Source organism: Oncorhynchus clarkii, chromosome 4 (assembly GCF_045791955.1).
Source record: "Oncorhynchus clarkii lewisi isolate Uvic-CL-2024 chromosome 4, UVic_Ocla_1.0, whole genome shotgun sequence".
NCBI classification, from domain to species: domain Eukaryota; kingdom Metazoa; phylum Chordata; class Actinopteri; order Salmoniformes; family Salmonidae; genus Oncorhynchus; species Oncorhynchus clarkii.
In genome coordinates, this window is record NC_092150.1 from 17,920,524 (window position 1) to 17,936,568 (window position 16,045).

Genomic DNA, 16,045 nt, shown 5'->3' on the forward strand with positions numbered 1-16,045 from the left:
TAATGCATGTATGTATGTACAGTATGTACAGTGGGGAGAACAAGTATTTGATACACTGCCGATTTTGCAGGTTTTCCTACTTACAAAGCATGTAGAGGTCTGTAATTTTTATCATAGGTACACTTCAACTGTGAGAGACGGAATCTAAAACAAAAATCCAGAAAATCACATTGTATGATTTTTAAGTAATTAATTAGCATTTTATTGCATGACATAAGTATTTGATCACCTACCAACCAGTAAGAATTCCAGCTCTCGCAGAGAGAAGTTCTCCACTCATTGCCTGTATTAACTGCACCTGTTTGAACTTGTTACCTGTACAAAAGACACCTGTCCACACACTCAATCAAACAGACTCCAACCTCTCCACAATGGCCAATACCAGGGAGCCGTGTAAGGACATCAGGGATAAAATTGTAGACCTGCACAAGGCTGGGATGGGCTACAGGACAATAGGCAAGCAGCTTGGTGAGAAGGCAACAACTGTTGGCGCAATTATAAAAAAATGGAAGAAGTTCAAGATGATGGTCAATCACCCTCGGTCTGGGGCTCCATGCAAGATCTCACCTCGTGGGGCATCAATGATCATGAGGAAGGTGAGGGATCAGCCCAGAACTACACGGCAGGACCTGGTCAATGACCTGAAGAGCGCTGGGACCACAGTCTCAAAGGAAACCATTAGTAACACACTACACCGTCATGGATTAAAATTCTGCAGCGCACGCAAGGTCCCCCTGTTCAAGCCAGCGCATGTCCAGGCCCGTCTGAAGTTTGCCAATGACCATCTGGATGATCCAGAGGAGGAATGGGAGAAGGTCATGTGGTCTGATGAGACAAAAATAGAGCTTTTTGGTCTAAACTCCACTCGCCGTGTTTGGAGGAAGAAGAAGGATGAGTACAACCCCAAGAACACCATCCCAACCGCATGGAGGTGGAAACATCATTCTTTGGGGATGCTTTTCTGCAAAGGGGACAGGACGACTGCACCGTATTGAGGGGAGGATGGATGAGGCCATGTATCGCGAGATCTTGGCCAACAACCTCCTTCCCTCAGTAAGAGCATTGAAGATGGGTGGTGGCTGGGTCTTCCAGCATGAAACACACAGCCATGGCAAATAAGGAGTGGCTCCGTAAGGAGCATCTCAAGGTCCTGGAGTGGCCTAGCCAGTCTCCAGAACTGAATCCAATAGAAAATCTTTTGAGGGAGCTGAAAGTCCGTATTGCCCAGCGACAGCCCCGAAACCTGAAGGATCTGGAGAAGGTCTGTATGGAGGAGTGGGCCAAAATCCCTGCTGCAGTGTGTGCAAACCTGGTCAAGAACTACAAGAAACGTATGATCTCTGTAATTGCAAACAAAGGTTTCTGTACCAAATATTAAGTTCTGCTTTTCTGATGTATCAAATACTTATGTCATGCAACAAAATGCTAATTAATTACTTAAAAATCATACAATGTGATTTTCTGGATTTTTGTTTTAGATTCCGGCTCTCACAGTTGAAGTGTACCTATGATAAAAATTACAGACCTCTACATGCATTGTAAGTAGGAAAACCTGCAAAATCGGAGGTGTATCAAATACTTGTTCTCCCCACTGTATATGTATGTACAGTGCCTTTGGAAAGTATTTTCCACTTTTTGGTAGGTTACAGCCTTATTATAAAATTGATTAAATTTTTTTCTCTCTCATCAATCTACACGCAATACCCCATAATGAAAAAGTAAAAACTGGATTTTATAATCCTAATTTATATATATAAGAAAAACTGAAATATCACATTTACATAAGTATTCAGACCCTTTACTCAGTACTTTGTTGAAGCACCTTTGGCAGCGATTACAGCTTTGAGTCTTCTTAGGTATGATGCTACAAGCTTGACACACCTGTATTTGGGGAGTTTCTACCATTCTTCTCTGAAGATCCTCTCAAGATCTGTCAACTTGGATGGGGAGCGTTGCTGTACAGCTATTTTCACGTCTCTCCAGAGATGTTCGATTGGGTTCAAGTCCGGGCTCTGGTTGGCCACTCAAGGACATTCAGAGACTTGTCCCGAAGCCACTCCTGCATTGTCTTGGATGTGTGCTTAGGGTCATTGTCCTGTTGGAAGGCGAACCTTCGCCCCAGTCTGAGGTCTTGAGTGCTCTGGAGCAGCTTTTCATCAAGAATCTCTCTACTTTGCTCCATTCATCTTTCCATCGATCCTGGCTATGAAAATGTGTAAATGGCGCCAGAGAGGATGGCTGACGTTTTACATGTTCCTAACCAACTGTGCTATTTTGCAAAATGTTTTACGTTGTTTTTACTTATTTTGTACATAATGTTGCTGCTACCGTCTCTTATGACCGAAAATAACTTCTGGACATCAGAACAGGGATTACACACCTTGAACTGGAAGACATGTTTTCCTTTAATGAGTCTGACGCGAAGGATATACTGCTTTCCCGGGAACAGGCCAAAATCATTGTCATTAGCGTGAAGAAAAGGTGGCGGAGGTCAGGCTGCCTTCTGAGAATTCGTAGGCGAGCGAGTAAACTCCCACTGCCATCTGTTCTATTGGCCAATGTTCTATTGGCCAACGTAAAATCGATGACCTACGATCAAGATTATCCTACCAACGGGACATTAAAAACGGTAATATCTTATGTTTCACCAAGTCGTGGCTGAATGACGACATGGATAATATAGAGTTGGTGGGATTTTCCATGCCCCGGCAGAACAGAGAAGCTACTTCTGGTAAAACGAGGGGCGGGGTTGTATGTCAATTTGTCAATAACAGCTGTTATGCGTTGTCTAATATTAAAGAAGTCTCGAGGTATTGCTCGAAGTCTCGAGATATTGCTTATGATAATGATCTATATTATTTGTAGCCGTCTATTTACCACCACAAACTGATGCTGGCACTAAGACCGCACTCAACCAACTCTATAAGGACATAAGCAAACAAGAAAATGCTCATCCAGAAGCGGCGCTCCTAGTTGCCGGGGACTTTAATCGGTTTGACCTAATTTCTACCAGCATGTCACATGTGCAACCAGAGGAGAAAAAACTCTAGACCACCTTTACTCCATACGCAGAGACGCATACAAAGCTCTCCCCTGCCCTCCATTTGGAAAATCTGCCCATAATTCTATCCTGCTGATTCCTGCTTACAAGCAAAAACTAAAGCAGGAAGTACCAGTGACTCGCTCAATATGGAAGAGGTCAAATGATGCAGATGCTATAGGACTGTTTTGCTAGCACAGACTGGAATATGTTCTGGGATTCATCCAATGGCATTGAGGAGTATACCACATTAGTGATGCTCAATAAGTGCATCAACGACATCGTCCCCACAGTGACCATACATACATATCCCAACCAGAAGCCATGGATTACAGGCAATATCCGCATCGAGCTAAAGGCTAGAGCTTCCACTTTCAAGGTGTGGGACATTAATCTGGACACTTATAAGAAATCCCGCTATGCCCTCAGACGAACCATCAAACAAGCAAAGAGTCAATACAGGATTAAGATTGAATCCTACTACACTGGCTCTGGCACTCATCAGATGTGGCAGGGCTTGAAAACTATTGCGGATTACAAAGGGGTTTCCGTCTAGCCACTCTACCTTAAAGGCCTGATTGGTGGAGTGCTGCAGAGATGGTTGTCCTTCTGAAAGGTATTCCCATCTCCACAGAGGAACTCTAGAGCTCTTCCAGAGTTACCATCGGGTTCTTGGTCACCTCCCTGACCAAGGCCCTTCTCCCCCAATTGCTCAGTTTGGCCGTGCGACAAGCTCTAGGAAGAGTCTTGGTGGTTCCAAACTTCTTCCATTTAAGAATTATGGAGGCCATTGTGTTCTTGGTGACCTTAAATGCTGCAGAAATGTTTTAGGTACCCTTCCCCAGATCTGTGCCTCGACACAATCGTGTCTCGGAGCTATGTGGACAAATGCTTTGACTTCATGGCTTGGTTTTTGCTCTGACATATAGACAGGGGTGTGCCTTTCCAAATCATGTCCAATCAATTGAGTTTACCACAGGTGGACTCCATTGAAGTTCTACATGTGATCAGTGGAAAAAGGATGCACCTGAGCTAAATTCCGAGTCTCATAGTCTGAATACTTATGTAAATAAGGTATTTCTCTAATTTTTGGGGGAGGGAGAAATAAAAACGAAAAAACTGTTTTCGCATTGTCATTATGGGGTATTGTGTGTACATTGCTGAGGATTTTTTTTGTTAATCCATTTTAGAATAAGGCTGTAACGTAACAAAATATGGAAAAAGTCAAGGGGTCTGAATACTTTCCGAAGGCACTGTATGTATGTGTATATGTATGTATATGTATGTATGTGTATATATGTGTATTTTTTACTGCTCTATGGATATAATTATTGTTTGGATAACCTTATTTATTATTATGTATTGATTTTGATGTATTTTTTTTGTTAATTTTTTATGCGATGCACACTGGCGATTTGACACAAAAATAAAATGTAATTCATTCATATATTCATTTCATTTAATTAATTAATTAATTAATTCATTCATTCATGTAGTGACTGGGTGTGTTGATACACCATCCAAAGTGTAATTAATAACTTCACCATGCACAAAGGCATATTCAATGTCTGCTTTTTTCCCTCCCATCTATAAATAGGCGCCCTTCTTTATGAGGCATTGGAAAACCTCCCTGGTCTTTGTGGATGAATCTGTGTTTGAAATTCACTGCTCGACTGAGGGACCTCACAGATAGTTGGATGTGTGGTAAAGAGATGAGATAGTCATTAAAAAAATATTTTAAACACTGTTATTGCACACAGAGTGAGTCTATGGAAGTTATAATGTGACTTGTTAAGCACATTTTTACTCCTGAACTTATTTAGGCTTGACATAACAAAGGGGTTGAATACTTATTGACTCAAGACATTTCAGCTTTTAACTTTTAATACATTTGTAAACATTCCTAAAAACGTTATTCCACTTTGACATTATGGGGTATTGTGTGTAGGCTAGTGACACAAAATCTCAACTTCATCAATTTTAAGTTCAGGCTGTAACACCACAAAATATGGAAAAAGTCAAGGGGTGTGAATACTTTCGGAAGGCGCTGTAAAATGTATTTCTTTGTGAGATGGGTTATATCGGTGGGTTATATTGTTTCATTTCCTCATCTCATCACGTCTGTTGTTGTCTCATACTCTTTCTCTATCTCTCTCTCTCTGCCCTGCCATCCTCTCTCATACCTCCTTTCCCTCTCTCAGTCCCTCTGTTATACTTCCTCATTTCTCTCTCTCTCTCTCTCTCTCTCTCTCTAGTGAGATCAACAGGCTGGATCTGGGGCTGACAGTGGAGGTGTGGAACAAAGGGTTAATCTGGGACACCATGGTGGGCACCTTGTGGATCCCCTTGGAAAACATCCGCCAGTCTGATGAGGTACGGTATGCCCCCCCCGGCGCCCCCCTCTCCTCCCCCACCACACCTCACCCTCCTGGGTGTACAAGGTGTTTTACAAGCAGCACATCTGAGGCTCAGACACAAGTACATCACAACACTAGACTGATACTGTTTGTTGTCACAGCATTTCAAAGTGTTTAAGGTGGAACACAATTCATATCAGGGATGAAAGGAGTTTAAGGCAGGGCTCCAGACTGTGACCATTTATTCACATTTTGCTACCCTATAACTCGTTTTTTCCCCTCATACCCCATACTGCCAAAGCAAAAACAGGTTTCTTTCAATTTTAGCACATATATTAAAATTAAAAACGGAAATATTAAATCAAATTGTATTGGTCACATGGTTAGCAGATGTTATTGCGAGTGTAGCAAAATGCTTGTGCTTCTAGTTCAGACAGTGCAGCAATATCTAACAAGTAATATCTAACAATTCCACAACAAATACCTAATACACACAAATCTAAGTAAAGGGATGGAATAAGTACATATAATATGTACATATAAATATATGGATGAGCAATGACCGAGCGGCCTAGGAAAGATGCAATAGACGGTATAAAATACAGTATATACATATCGGATGAGTAATGCAAGATATGTAAACATCATTATAGTGGCATTAATAAAGTGACTAGTGATCCATTTGTTAGAGTGGACAATGATTTCAAGTCTGTATGTAGGCAGCAGCCTCTCTGTGTCATTGATGGCTGTTTAACAGTCTGATAGCCTTGAGATAGAAGCAATTTTTCAGTCCCTGCTTTGATGCACCTCTACTGACCTCGCCTTCTGGATGATAGCGGGGGGAGCCTTCCTGTGACATCAGGTGCTGTAGGTGTCCTGGAGGGCAGGTAGTTTGCCCCCGGTGATGTATTGTGCAGACCGCACCACTCTCCTGGAGAGCCCTGCGGTTGAGGGAGGCGCAGTTGCCGTACAGCACAACAGGATGCTCTCAATTGTGCATCTGTAAAAGTTTGTGAGGGTTTTAGAGCAGTAAAAATAATTGTTTTGTCATACCTGTGGTATACAGCCTGATATACCATGGCTGTCAGCCATGCACGTAAAGGTGAAGGCAAATTCATCCCTATTGTCATGACGTTGCCCTCTTTGGGTACAGCGAGCACCATCCCCCGCTCTCTGCTTCTCCAACCAGACTGCTGTGGTCAGAGTGAGGTCGTAAATTCCTAGGGAAGTCCTTGCCACATGGCCACACAGTATAGATATAAAGTTTCATAGAGAACAAAGGAATTTCTTCCACCTCACAGAACTTGAGGTCCGAACAACGTTTACGTTCCGGAGAAGGTATAAAAGATCGGTGAAGAATCCAGCTACGAACTGGTCCGTTTGTTACAACTTGGGGAAGCTCATGGGAGACGGTGCGGCCACATTACCATAACGCTGTTTATATAATAGCCTCAGATATAAGGTTTACATCTAATTGTTGTATAAGATGAATGAGTGAGGATGATACTGTTTGTAAAATTGTGTAATGTGATTTTGGACTGTTTAATGAAGGAAACTCCAATTACCTTTTGAGTTGAACTAAATCAGAGGACCGCCCATGAGCCCAGTTAGGGTCAGGCATCCTGGGACAGCCCCTTTTCTGCAATTCCGAATTAAACCCAACTTTGAGATATTCTCAACCAGACCATGTTTCTCTCAATCACGGGAGGACAAAAGTTGCAGACCATTGCTGAATCTTTTAACCATACCACGTGGTTAAACTCTTAGACTATCTATACCGACAGAATAAGAACAAGTCTTTGATATGAATTACTAGTCTGCAGCTAGGAATTCAGTATCATTGAACGCGAAGAACGACAACCGCCAAAACATCTAATCTACAACAACATGAATGAATGTCACTCTGAGCTATCCACTATAACTACGACAGAGAGAGACAGACGGACAATTCTACAAAAGAAACAAACTTTTCACCAGCGATCAAGACGACACACTGAGCGTAAATACATATATTGATTGTAATTGTTCCCGAATGAGTGAGCGTTCATGTGCAAAGGATTAGCATTTCAATTGTTATAATTATTAACTCTGTAGTGACTTCTTAGTCGACCCCCACTTCCCTTTTGTCTAACAAGCCGCCGTGCCGGTTTAGCCCACTAGGGCACATTCTCCTATCATTTCTTGTAACCATATTTACTTTGTTGTTTTGTTTATGCATTTCTGTGAATTACTTAGTTAGTAATAAATAAAGGATTTAAGACAATTGATGTATGGATGACTCATAGTGAAGACTGGGTTCATGCAGATAACCAACAATTTATGACGTTTGGAATGAGACCAAAGTGAGGTCAAATAAATAATTCATTAATCAGAAGACTATTGATCAGATATGAAAATATCTGAACGGTTATATTGGGAAATTCTAACTTTGTAATCTGAATATTTTCCTTGGTGCCCCGACTAATTACAGAGAATCTTTGATAAAAACTAAGTCTTCAATTTAATGATAGTAAAGACACGACACTATTGAAAAAAAATATGGAAATTATGGAGACCTATTATGACAGTAAATTAAAAGCCTAATTGTCAACCCAGAATTCATGGCAACCACTGGATTAGGTTGTATATCAAAATAGTTTGAATCATGCATTCCTGCGTATACATGTTAGATTTAACAACTTATTTATTGAATATCTTCTCAGTGGTCCATTACTCTTCTTAATAAAGCATTGTGAATGAATTTATAATTACTTTATAAGATGATGGTTCAAGTGTATTCTATTGTGTGATGCTGCGGGGTGCCACCAAATCATGGGCTGGTGCCACCAACTGAAAAAGTTAGTGGCACCAGTGCCACCAGGGGACAATGTTGTAACAGGATGTATCTCCCCCGCCTCCAAAATACTTTAGCTAGGGCTATTTTTAGCGTCATCCTAGCCCCGTACAGTAACAGTACGTGTGTGTGTGTGTCTGTGTGTGTGTGTGTGTGTGTGTGTGTGTGTGTGTGTGTGTGTGTGTGTGTGTGTGTGTGTGTGTGTGTGTGTGTGTGTGTGTGTGTGTGTGTGTGTGTGTGTGTGTGTGTGTGTGTTTTAGGAGGGGCCGGGGCAGTGGCTGACCTTAGACTCCCAGGTCATCATGGCTGAGAATGAGATCACAGGCACCAAAGACCCCACCTTCCACCGCGTGCTGCTGGACAGCCGATTTGAACTGCCATTAGGTCAGATGACTCATGTCAAATGACTCACTCATGTCAAATGTGCTCTCTATTGTGCCTTGTTATTACCTACAGTATATCTACATCATTATATCTGAATATACTCACGGACAATGGAAGCCTATGAGTGTCAAAGTATATTGCAATCATTTGGAACCATTAGAGCATTGTGTGTGCATCTGTGCGTGTGTGTGCGTGCATGTGTGTGTATGTATGTGCGTGCCCGCGTATGTCTGTGCATATACAATTGTCTGTGTGTATGTCCTAAGTGCCTGACCAGTAAATGGGTCTTTCTGCTTCAGACATTCCAGAGGATGAGGCTCAATACTGGGCCAAGAAACTGGAGCAGCTCAACTCCATGAGGGACCAGGGCGTAAGGCATTTCTTCCTCCTCTCCTCTCTTTGTGCTTACATCTTACTCGCTACAAGGCAGGGCTATCAGTAATTCCAAAAGTCCTAACTTACTCTATGCATTAAATATGATGTAGACCTTGTGTGTGTGTGTGTGTGTGTGTGTGTGTGTGTGTGTGTGTGTGTGTGTGTGTGTGTGTGTGTGTGTGTGTGTGTGTGTGTGTGTGTGTGTGTGTGTGTGTGTGTGTGTGTGTTACAGTATACATACCAGGAAGAGGAGAGACCACTTCAAGCACCATCAACACAATGCTGTGAGTAGTAGACACCTGATACTGCCTGTATCATCTTCAGTCTCCTTCTCCCCTCTTTCATACAGCATCCTCCTCCCTTTCATCATTCCTTCTTCTTTTTACTTTCTTCGTGGCCCTCTTCTTCCTCCTTCTCACTCTCTTCTGTCTCTTCCTCCTCTTCCTCCTCCTCTTCACTCTTCCTCTTTGCTATCCTCCCCTTCATCCTCCTTCTTCTCATATTCACTTTATTCTTCCTCTTCCTTTTTCTCCACCCCTTCCTCTTCTTCCTCATCCTCCTCTTCCTCCTCCATTTCACTTCACTTTATTCCTCCCTCTCCCCCTCTTCTTCATTCTCCACCTCCTGATTTGAGGGGAAGCAGCGAATCAAATCAAAAATCAAATCATATTTTATTAGTCACATACACATATTTAGCAGATGTTATTGCGGGTGTAGCGACATGCTTGTGTTCCTAGCTCCAACAGCGCAGTAGTATCTAACAATTCACAACAATACACACAAATCTAAAAGTAAAAGAATGGAATTAAGAAATGTATAAATATTAGGTTGAGCAATGTCAGAGTGGCATTGACTAGAACACAGTCGAATAGAATACAGTATATACATATGAGATGAATAAAGCAGTATGTAAACATTTAAACATTATTGAAGTGACTAGTGTTCCATTATTAAGTGGCCAGTGATTCCAAGTCTATGTATATAGGGCAGCAGCCTCTAAGGTGCAGGGTTGCATAACCTGGTGGAAGCTGGCTAGTGATGGCTAGTTAACAGTCTGATGGCCTTGAGATAGAAGCTGTTTTTCATTCTCTTGATGCACCCGTACTGACCTCGCCTTCTGGATGGTAGCGTGGTGAACATGCCGTGGCTCAGTTGGTTGATGTCCGTGATGATCTTTTTGGCCTTCCTGTGACATTGGGGGCTGTAGGTGTCCTGAAGAATAGGTAGTTTGCCCCCGGTGATGTATTGGACAGACCGCACCACCCTCTGGAGAGCCTTACGGTTGCGGGCGGTGCAGTTGCTGTACCAGGCGGTGATACAGCCCAACAGGATGCTCTCAATTGTGCATCTGTAGAAGTTTGTGAGGATTTTAGGGGCCAACACACATTTCTTCAGCCTCCTGAGGTTGAAGAGGTGCTGTTGTGCCTTCACCACACTGCCTGTGTGGGTGGATAATTTCAGTTCGTCAGTGATGTGTACGCCGAGGGCGGTAAGAAAATTGGAGTGCGTCTCGGGTGTCAGGTAAGGTAGAGGTGATATGACCCCTAACTAGCCTCTCAAAGCACTTCCTGATGACAGAAGTGAGTGCTACGGGGCGATAATCATTTAGTTCAGTTACCTTTGCTTTCTTGGGTATAGGAACAATTGTGGACATCTTGAAGCAAGTGGGGACAGCAGACTGGGATAGGGAGAGATTGAATATGTCCGTAAACACGCCAGCCAGCTGGTCTGTGCATGCTCTGAGGACGCGGCTAGGGATGCCGTCTGGGCCGGCAGCCATGCGAGGATTAACACGCTTAAATGTCTTACTCACGTCGGCAACGGAGAAGGAGAGCCCACAGTCCTTGGTAGCGGGCCGCGTTGGTGGCACTGTACTATCCTCAAAGCAGGTGAAGAAGGTGTTTAGCTTGTCCGCAGGCAGGCAGGCGTATGGAAGGATTAGGAGAAAAGCTGAAGTGATGAATCAAGCCAGCAGGCCTGCCTCATCGTCAACTCCACACACAGTGATTTATGGCTGCTGGCTGTGTGATGGATGTGTGCTGACATACTTACACTGCCCTGTCAGACACAGCCCTGTCTGTCTGATGATGACAGCCCAGGTGAGTGGGCGGAGAAGTCTGTGGATGAGTCTGGGCTGCGGTGGGTGTTTCAGTCTGTCAGTAGGTGTGTGTGTGCGTGTGTGCCTGCTTGCATGACTGCGTGCGTGGGTGAGAGACGGTTTGTGAGCAACCAGCCATGAAGGTTGGTCAGTGTACGTGTGAGTGCTTGTGCGTGTGCGTGTGCATGCATGCGTGTCTACGTGCTGTGTTTCAGTGAGTGTGTATTGATGGTGGCTGCTTATGGGCTATGAGTCATGGGGCGCTGGGTTGGCAGCTCTACTGGTGAGAGTTATGGCTGACTCCCCACTGCGCTCTGCTAATTGCCACACCCTGAACCATCCTTGGCCCTCCATCCGTCACAAGGTCAGCCATCTTGCCTTCGCTGGCCTGCTCCGTCTCCAGCTCCACTCTGGGTTGTACCCCCCCAATCAGAATGGTTCCCGGGGGTTCAGTACCCTCACCCTGACTGGTTTATTTCCTGGTCAAATGGTTGTACATTCTTTAACCTGAAGTTCATATCTCAGGCCCAAATCAACATTGTGTTAACTTCTTACTGCCTGTCCCTGTAGGTAACTGGAGTCTGTGGGGAAACCAGCAAAGTGAGTTTTTATAGCTTTTCACACAGTTTAGCACTATAAATGTGATGTATCTGCTTTTGGCCTTGGTACTGTAGGCCTGTACTGGCAGGTTTTTAAAATTAGTCACCAAGCACTCACTAGCATCCTGGGTAATGAACCTAGCCCCTATAATAATCATAATATTTCAACCATTTCCTGTGTGTGTAGATGAGGACCCAGACAGTGCAATGGACGACAGAGACATTGACTACCGCAGTGAGACCAGTAACAGCATCCCCCCTCCCTTCTACACCATGTCTCAGCCCAACACCTCCATGCACCAGTACCCCATCCTGAGAGACCAGCGCTACTCCTCGCACACCTCCTACAACGGCTCCATCCAAGAGCTGGACTATGACAACCATAGAGCCATCAGGTAACCTAACCTCTCTGATGTCCTGTCCTCCTTATCTGGTTCATTATCTGGTTTACTCGGTCCTCAGGGTCTCAATAAGGGGTTCGTCCCAATAAGCCCAAGTGCCTTCCTTTCCTTGTTTCCTTCATTTTATAATTACATTTGAGTAATTTCTTTACAAGCTGCTATCCTACAGTTGTACAAATCAAAAAACATGCAGGGTAGGTGAAATGTATAAGTTGTACATTTCCCCTGTCCAGCTCTTTGAGATCTGTGTGGGTGAAGGAAAGAAGACAAGAAAAGGAAACAACGCTGGACTATTGAGACACACACACAGCATGGATCTCACCTCCTTTTCTTAGTCAAGGGATCCATACTGACTTTGTCTCGTCTGGAGATCAACACTCTGTTCTCACAGAGTAAAGCAGACTGATACAGAACAGAATAGATATGCCCCCTTGTTTGATTTCACATTCACACTGATGTTTTATGGTAACCTGTTGTCCCAATGTGACTTCACTGTCTCTGGCCTCACTATATCAGCCTGAAGGAGCAGCCCATTGTATACAGGTCGTCTGTCAAGATCCTTACTGGCACCTTGTCACAATGATCATTGTGTGTGTATACTCGTGTGTGTGCGTGGCTGAAATACAGTCCCCTGTGATCATGAAGAAACTTGTTTTGCCAAAAAATCTAAATAAGTGTGTTTTTTTGTCTGTTCGTCTGTTGTTCAAAGGTGCAAGTTCACTCAAACTCATACATTGCTAGGTGCAGCCACATTATTGCATAAAGGCTTCTATCAGCAGTGATTCTGTTTTAAGCGATATGAACCTGCAAGGTCCACTATGGCTAAAATCCAATCACTATCTATCTATCTATCTATCTATCTATCTATCTATCTATCTATCTATCTATCTATCTATCTATCTATCTATCTATCTATCTATCTATCTATCTATCTATCTATCTATCTATCATGCCAGTGATCTTTATGCAGTAGGTGTGCTGGGCAGTGTGTGTTCAGTTTGGTGTGTGTACATTGCTGTGTGTCTTTGAAAAGCCTTTGGCTGGGCTGTACTGATGCTTCTCCTCTCCTGCGTCTCCTCTCCTGCCCCAACCTGCCAGATGCTATGATACTTTAGACTCAGCGATCAACGGGCACAGCGATCTCGATTCAGCTTCAGGTTCAAGCCGGCACACCAGCCGCCAGTACACTCTAGACAGTAGGCACTCACGCTCCAATAGGTGGGTCTCTGCACCTCCTCTCCACCTCCTCCTCTTCCTCATCTTCCTCCTCACATCTGTCCGACAGAAATGCTGGTTTCTATCGGACAGCAGGCCCATGTGTGTTCTTGTGGGTCTGTGTGTGTGGGTCTGTGTGTGTGGGTCTGTGTGTGTGTGTGTGTGTGTGTGTGTGTGTGTGTGTGTGTGTGTGTGTGTGTGTGTGTGTGTGTGTGTGTGTGTGTGTGTGTGTGTGTGTGTGTGTATGTGTGTATGTATGTATGTACAGTGCCTTGCGAAAGTATTCGGCCCCCTTGAACTTTGCGACCTTTTGCCACATTTCAGGCTTCAAACATAAAGATATACAACTGTATTTTTTTGTGAAGAATCAACAACAAGTGGGACACAATCATGAAGTGGAACGACATTTATTGGATATTTCAAACTTTTTTAACAAATCAAAAACTGAAAAATTGGGCGTGCAAAATTATTCAGCCCCTTTACTCTCAGTGCAGCAAACTCTCTCCAGAAGTTCAGTGAGGATCTCTGAATGATCCAATGTTGACCTAAATGACTAATGATGATAAATACAATCCACCTGTGTGTAATCAAGTCTCCGTATAAATGCACCTGCACTGTGATAGTCTCAGAGGTCCGTTAAAAGCGCAGAGAGCATCATGAAGAACAAGGAACACACCAGGCAGGTCCGAGATACTGTTGTGAAGAAGTTTAAAGCCGGATTTGGATACAAAAAGATTTCCCAAGCTTTAAACATCCCAAGGAGCACTGTGCAAGCGATAATATTGAAATGGAAGGAGTATCAGACCACTGCAAATCTACCAAGACCTGGCCGTCCCTCTAAACTTTCAGCTCATACAAGGAGAAGACTGATCAGAGATGCAGCCAAGAGGCCCATGATCACCCTGGATGAACTGCAGAGATCTACAGCTGAGGTGGGAGACTCTGTCCATAGGACAACAATCAGTCGTATATTGCACAAATCTGGCCTTTATGGAAGAGTGGCAAGAAAAAAGCCATTTCTTAAAGATATCCATAAAAAGTGTCATTTAAAGTTTGCCACAAGCCACCTGGGAGACACACCAAACATGTGGAAGAAGGTGCTCTGGTCAGATGAAACCAAAATGTAACTTTTTGGCAACAATGCAAAACGTTATGTTTGGCGGAAAAGCAACACAGCTGAACACACCATCCCCACTGTCAAACATGGTGGTGGCAGCATCATGGTTTGGGCCTGCTTTTCTTCAGCAGGGACAGGGAAGATGGTTAAAATTGATGGGAAGATGGATGGAGCCAAATACAGGACCATTCTGGAAGAAAACCTGATGGAGTCTGCAAAAGACCTGAGACTGGGACGGAGATTTGTCTTCCAACAAGACAATGATCCAAAACATAAAGCAAAATCTACAATGGAATGGTTCAATAATAAACATATCCAGGTGTTAGAATGGCCAAGTCAAAGTCCAGACCTGAATCCAATCGAGAATCTGTGGAAAGAACTGAAAACTGCTGTTCACAAATGCTCTCCATCCAACCTCACTGAGCTCGAGCTGTTTTGCAAGGAGGAATGGGAAAAAATTTCAGTCTCTCGATGTGTAAAACTGATAGAGACATACCCCAAGCGACTTACAGCTGTAATCGCAGCAAAAGGTGGCGCTACAAAGTATTAACTTAAGGGGGCTGAATAATTTTGCACTCCCAATTTTTCAGTTTTTGATTTGTTAAAAAAGTTTGAAATATCCAATAAATGTCGTTCCACTTCATGATTGTGTCCTACTTGTTGTTGATTCTTCACAAAAAAATACAGTTTTATATCTTTATGTTTGAAGCCTGAAATGTGGCAAAAGGTCGCAAAGTTCAAGGGGGCCGAATACTTTCGCAAGGCACTGTTTGTGAGAGAGAGAGACAGACAGACAAACAAGGAGAGACAGACAAACAAAGAGAGAGACACACAGAGAGAGACAAACAAAGAGAGAGAAACAAAGAGAGAGACATACAAAGAGAGAGACAAACACAGAGAGAGACAAACAAAGAGAGAGAAACAAAGAGAAGAGACATACAAAGAGAGAGACAAACACAGAGAGAGACAAACAAAGAGAGAGAAAGAAAGAGAAGAGACAAACAAAGAGAGAGACATACAAAGAGAGAGACAAACAAAGAGAGTTTGCATGTGTGTGTGCTTCTTGATTGAGTAGCAGGTTGGGGGTCAGGATTCTGTCTGCGAGTGTGTATGTGGTTTTGTGCATATTCCGTGTGTGTATGTGTTTGTGCGTGTTGGTGTCCTTTCCTCAGGTGTTCTGTTTTCCTGTCCCCCCGTCTCATGCATTATTGAACCTTCACTGCTCTAATTGATAGTGTGTAAACGGGTGGACTTGTGTGTTGGGGTTTGTGTTGTTCCTGTCTGCTCTCTCTCTCTAACTCATGCCGCGTCTCATTCTCTTTCCCTACTCACTAATAGCCTCATTCATCATAGACGATAAATATATCCTAAAAAGATGCTGTTTCTCCACTCCTGTCAGCCCAGTGTAGGATTCAAAACATACACCAATAATATCTCAAAATACTGAAATAAAGACCCATAACTACACCACCCAACCCACACTCGCACTCATGCATCTGAACACATACTAGCCCATCCCTTGGTCTGGGTTGCCTTGGTTGGTTCACTACCTTTTTCCTCTTACTTTAGGTTAACTGTTCTGCCACACTCTGGCTCCTTATCCCAATATGTCACCATTAACATGCC

The 16,045-nt window shown here is 43.4% G+C and overlaps 1 protein-coding gene across 1 annotated transcript in view; it reads left to right on the forward strand.

The window, feature by feature from the left end:
* Positions 1-16,045, forward strand: part of LOC139407600 (protein unc-13 homolog A-like) — an 86,883-nt gene that overhangs the window by 18,769 nt on the left and 52,069 nt on the right. Inside the window, exons 4-10 of the mRNA XM_071151426.1 lie at positions 5,296-5,413; positions 8,491-8,614; positions 8,914-8,984; positions 9,222-9,273; positions 11,658-11,687; positions 11,874-12,081; positions 13,186-13,305. Coding sequence (XP_071007527.1) covers positions 5,296-5,413; positions 8,491-8,614; positions 8,914-8,984; positions 9,222-9,273; positions 11,658-11,687; positions 11,874-12,081; positions 13,186-13,305 — 723 coding nt within the window. The remainder of the gene's footprint in view (positions 1-5,295; positions 5,414-8,490; positions 8,615-8,913; positions 8,985-9,221; positions 9,274-11,657; positions 11,688-11,873; positions 12,082-13,185; positions 13,306-16,045) is intronic.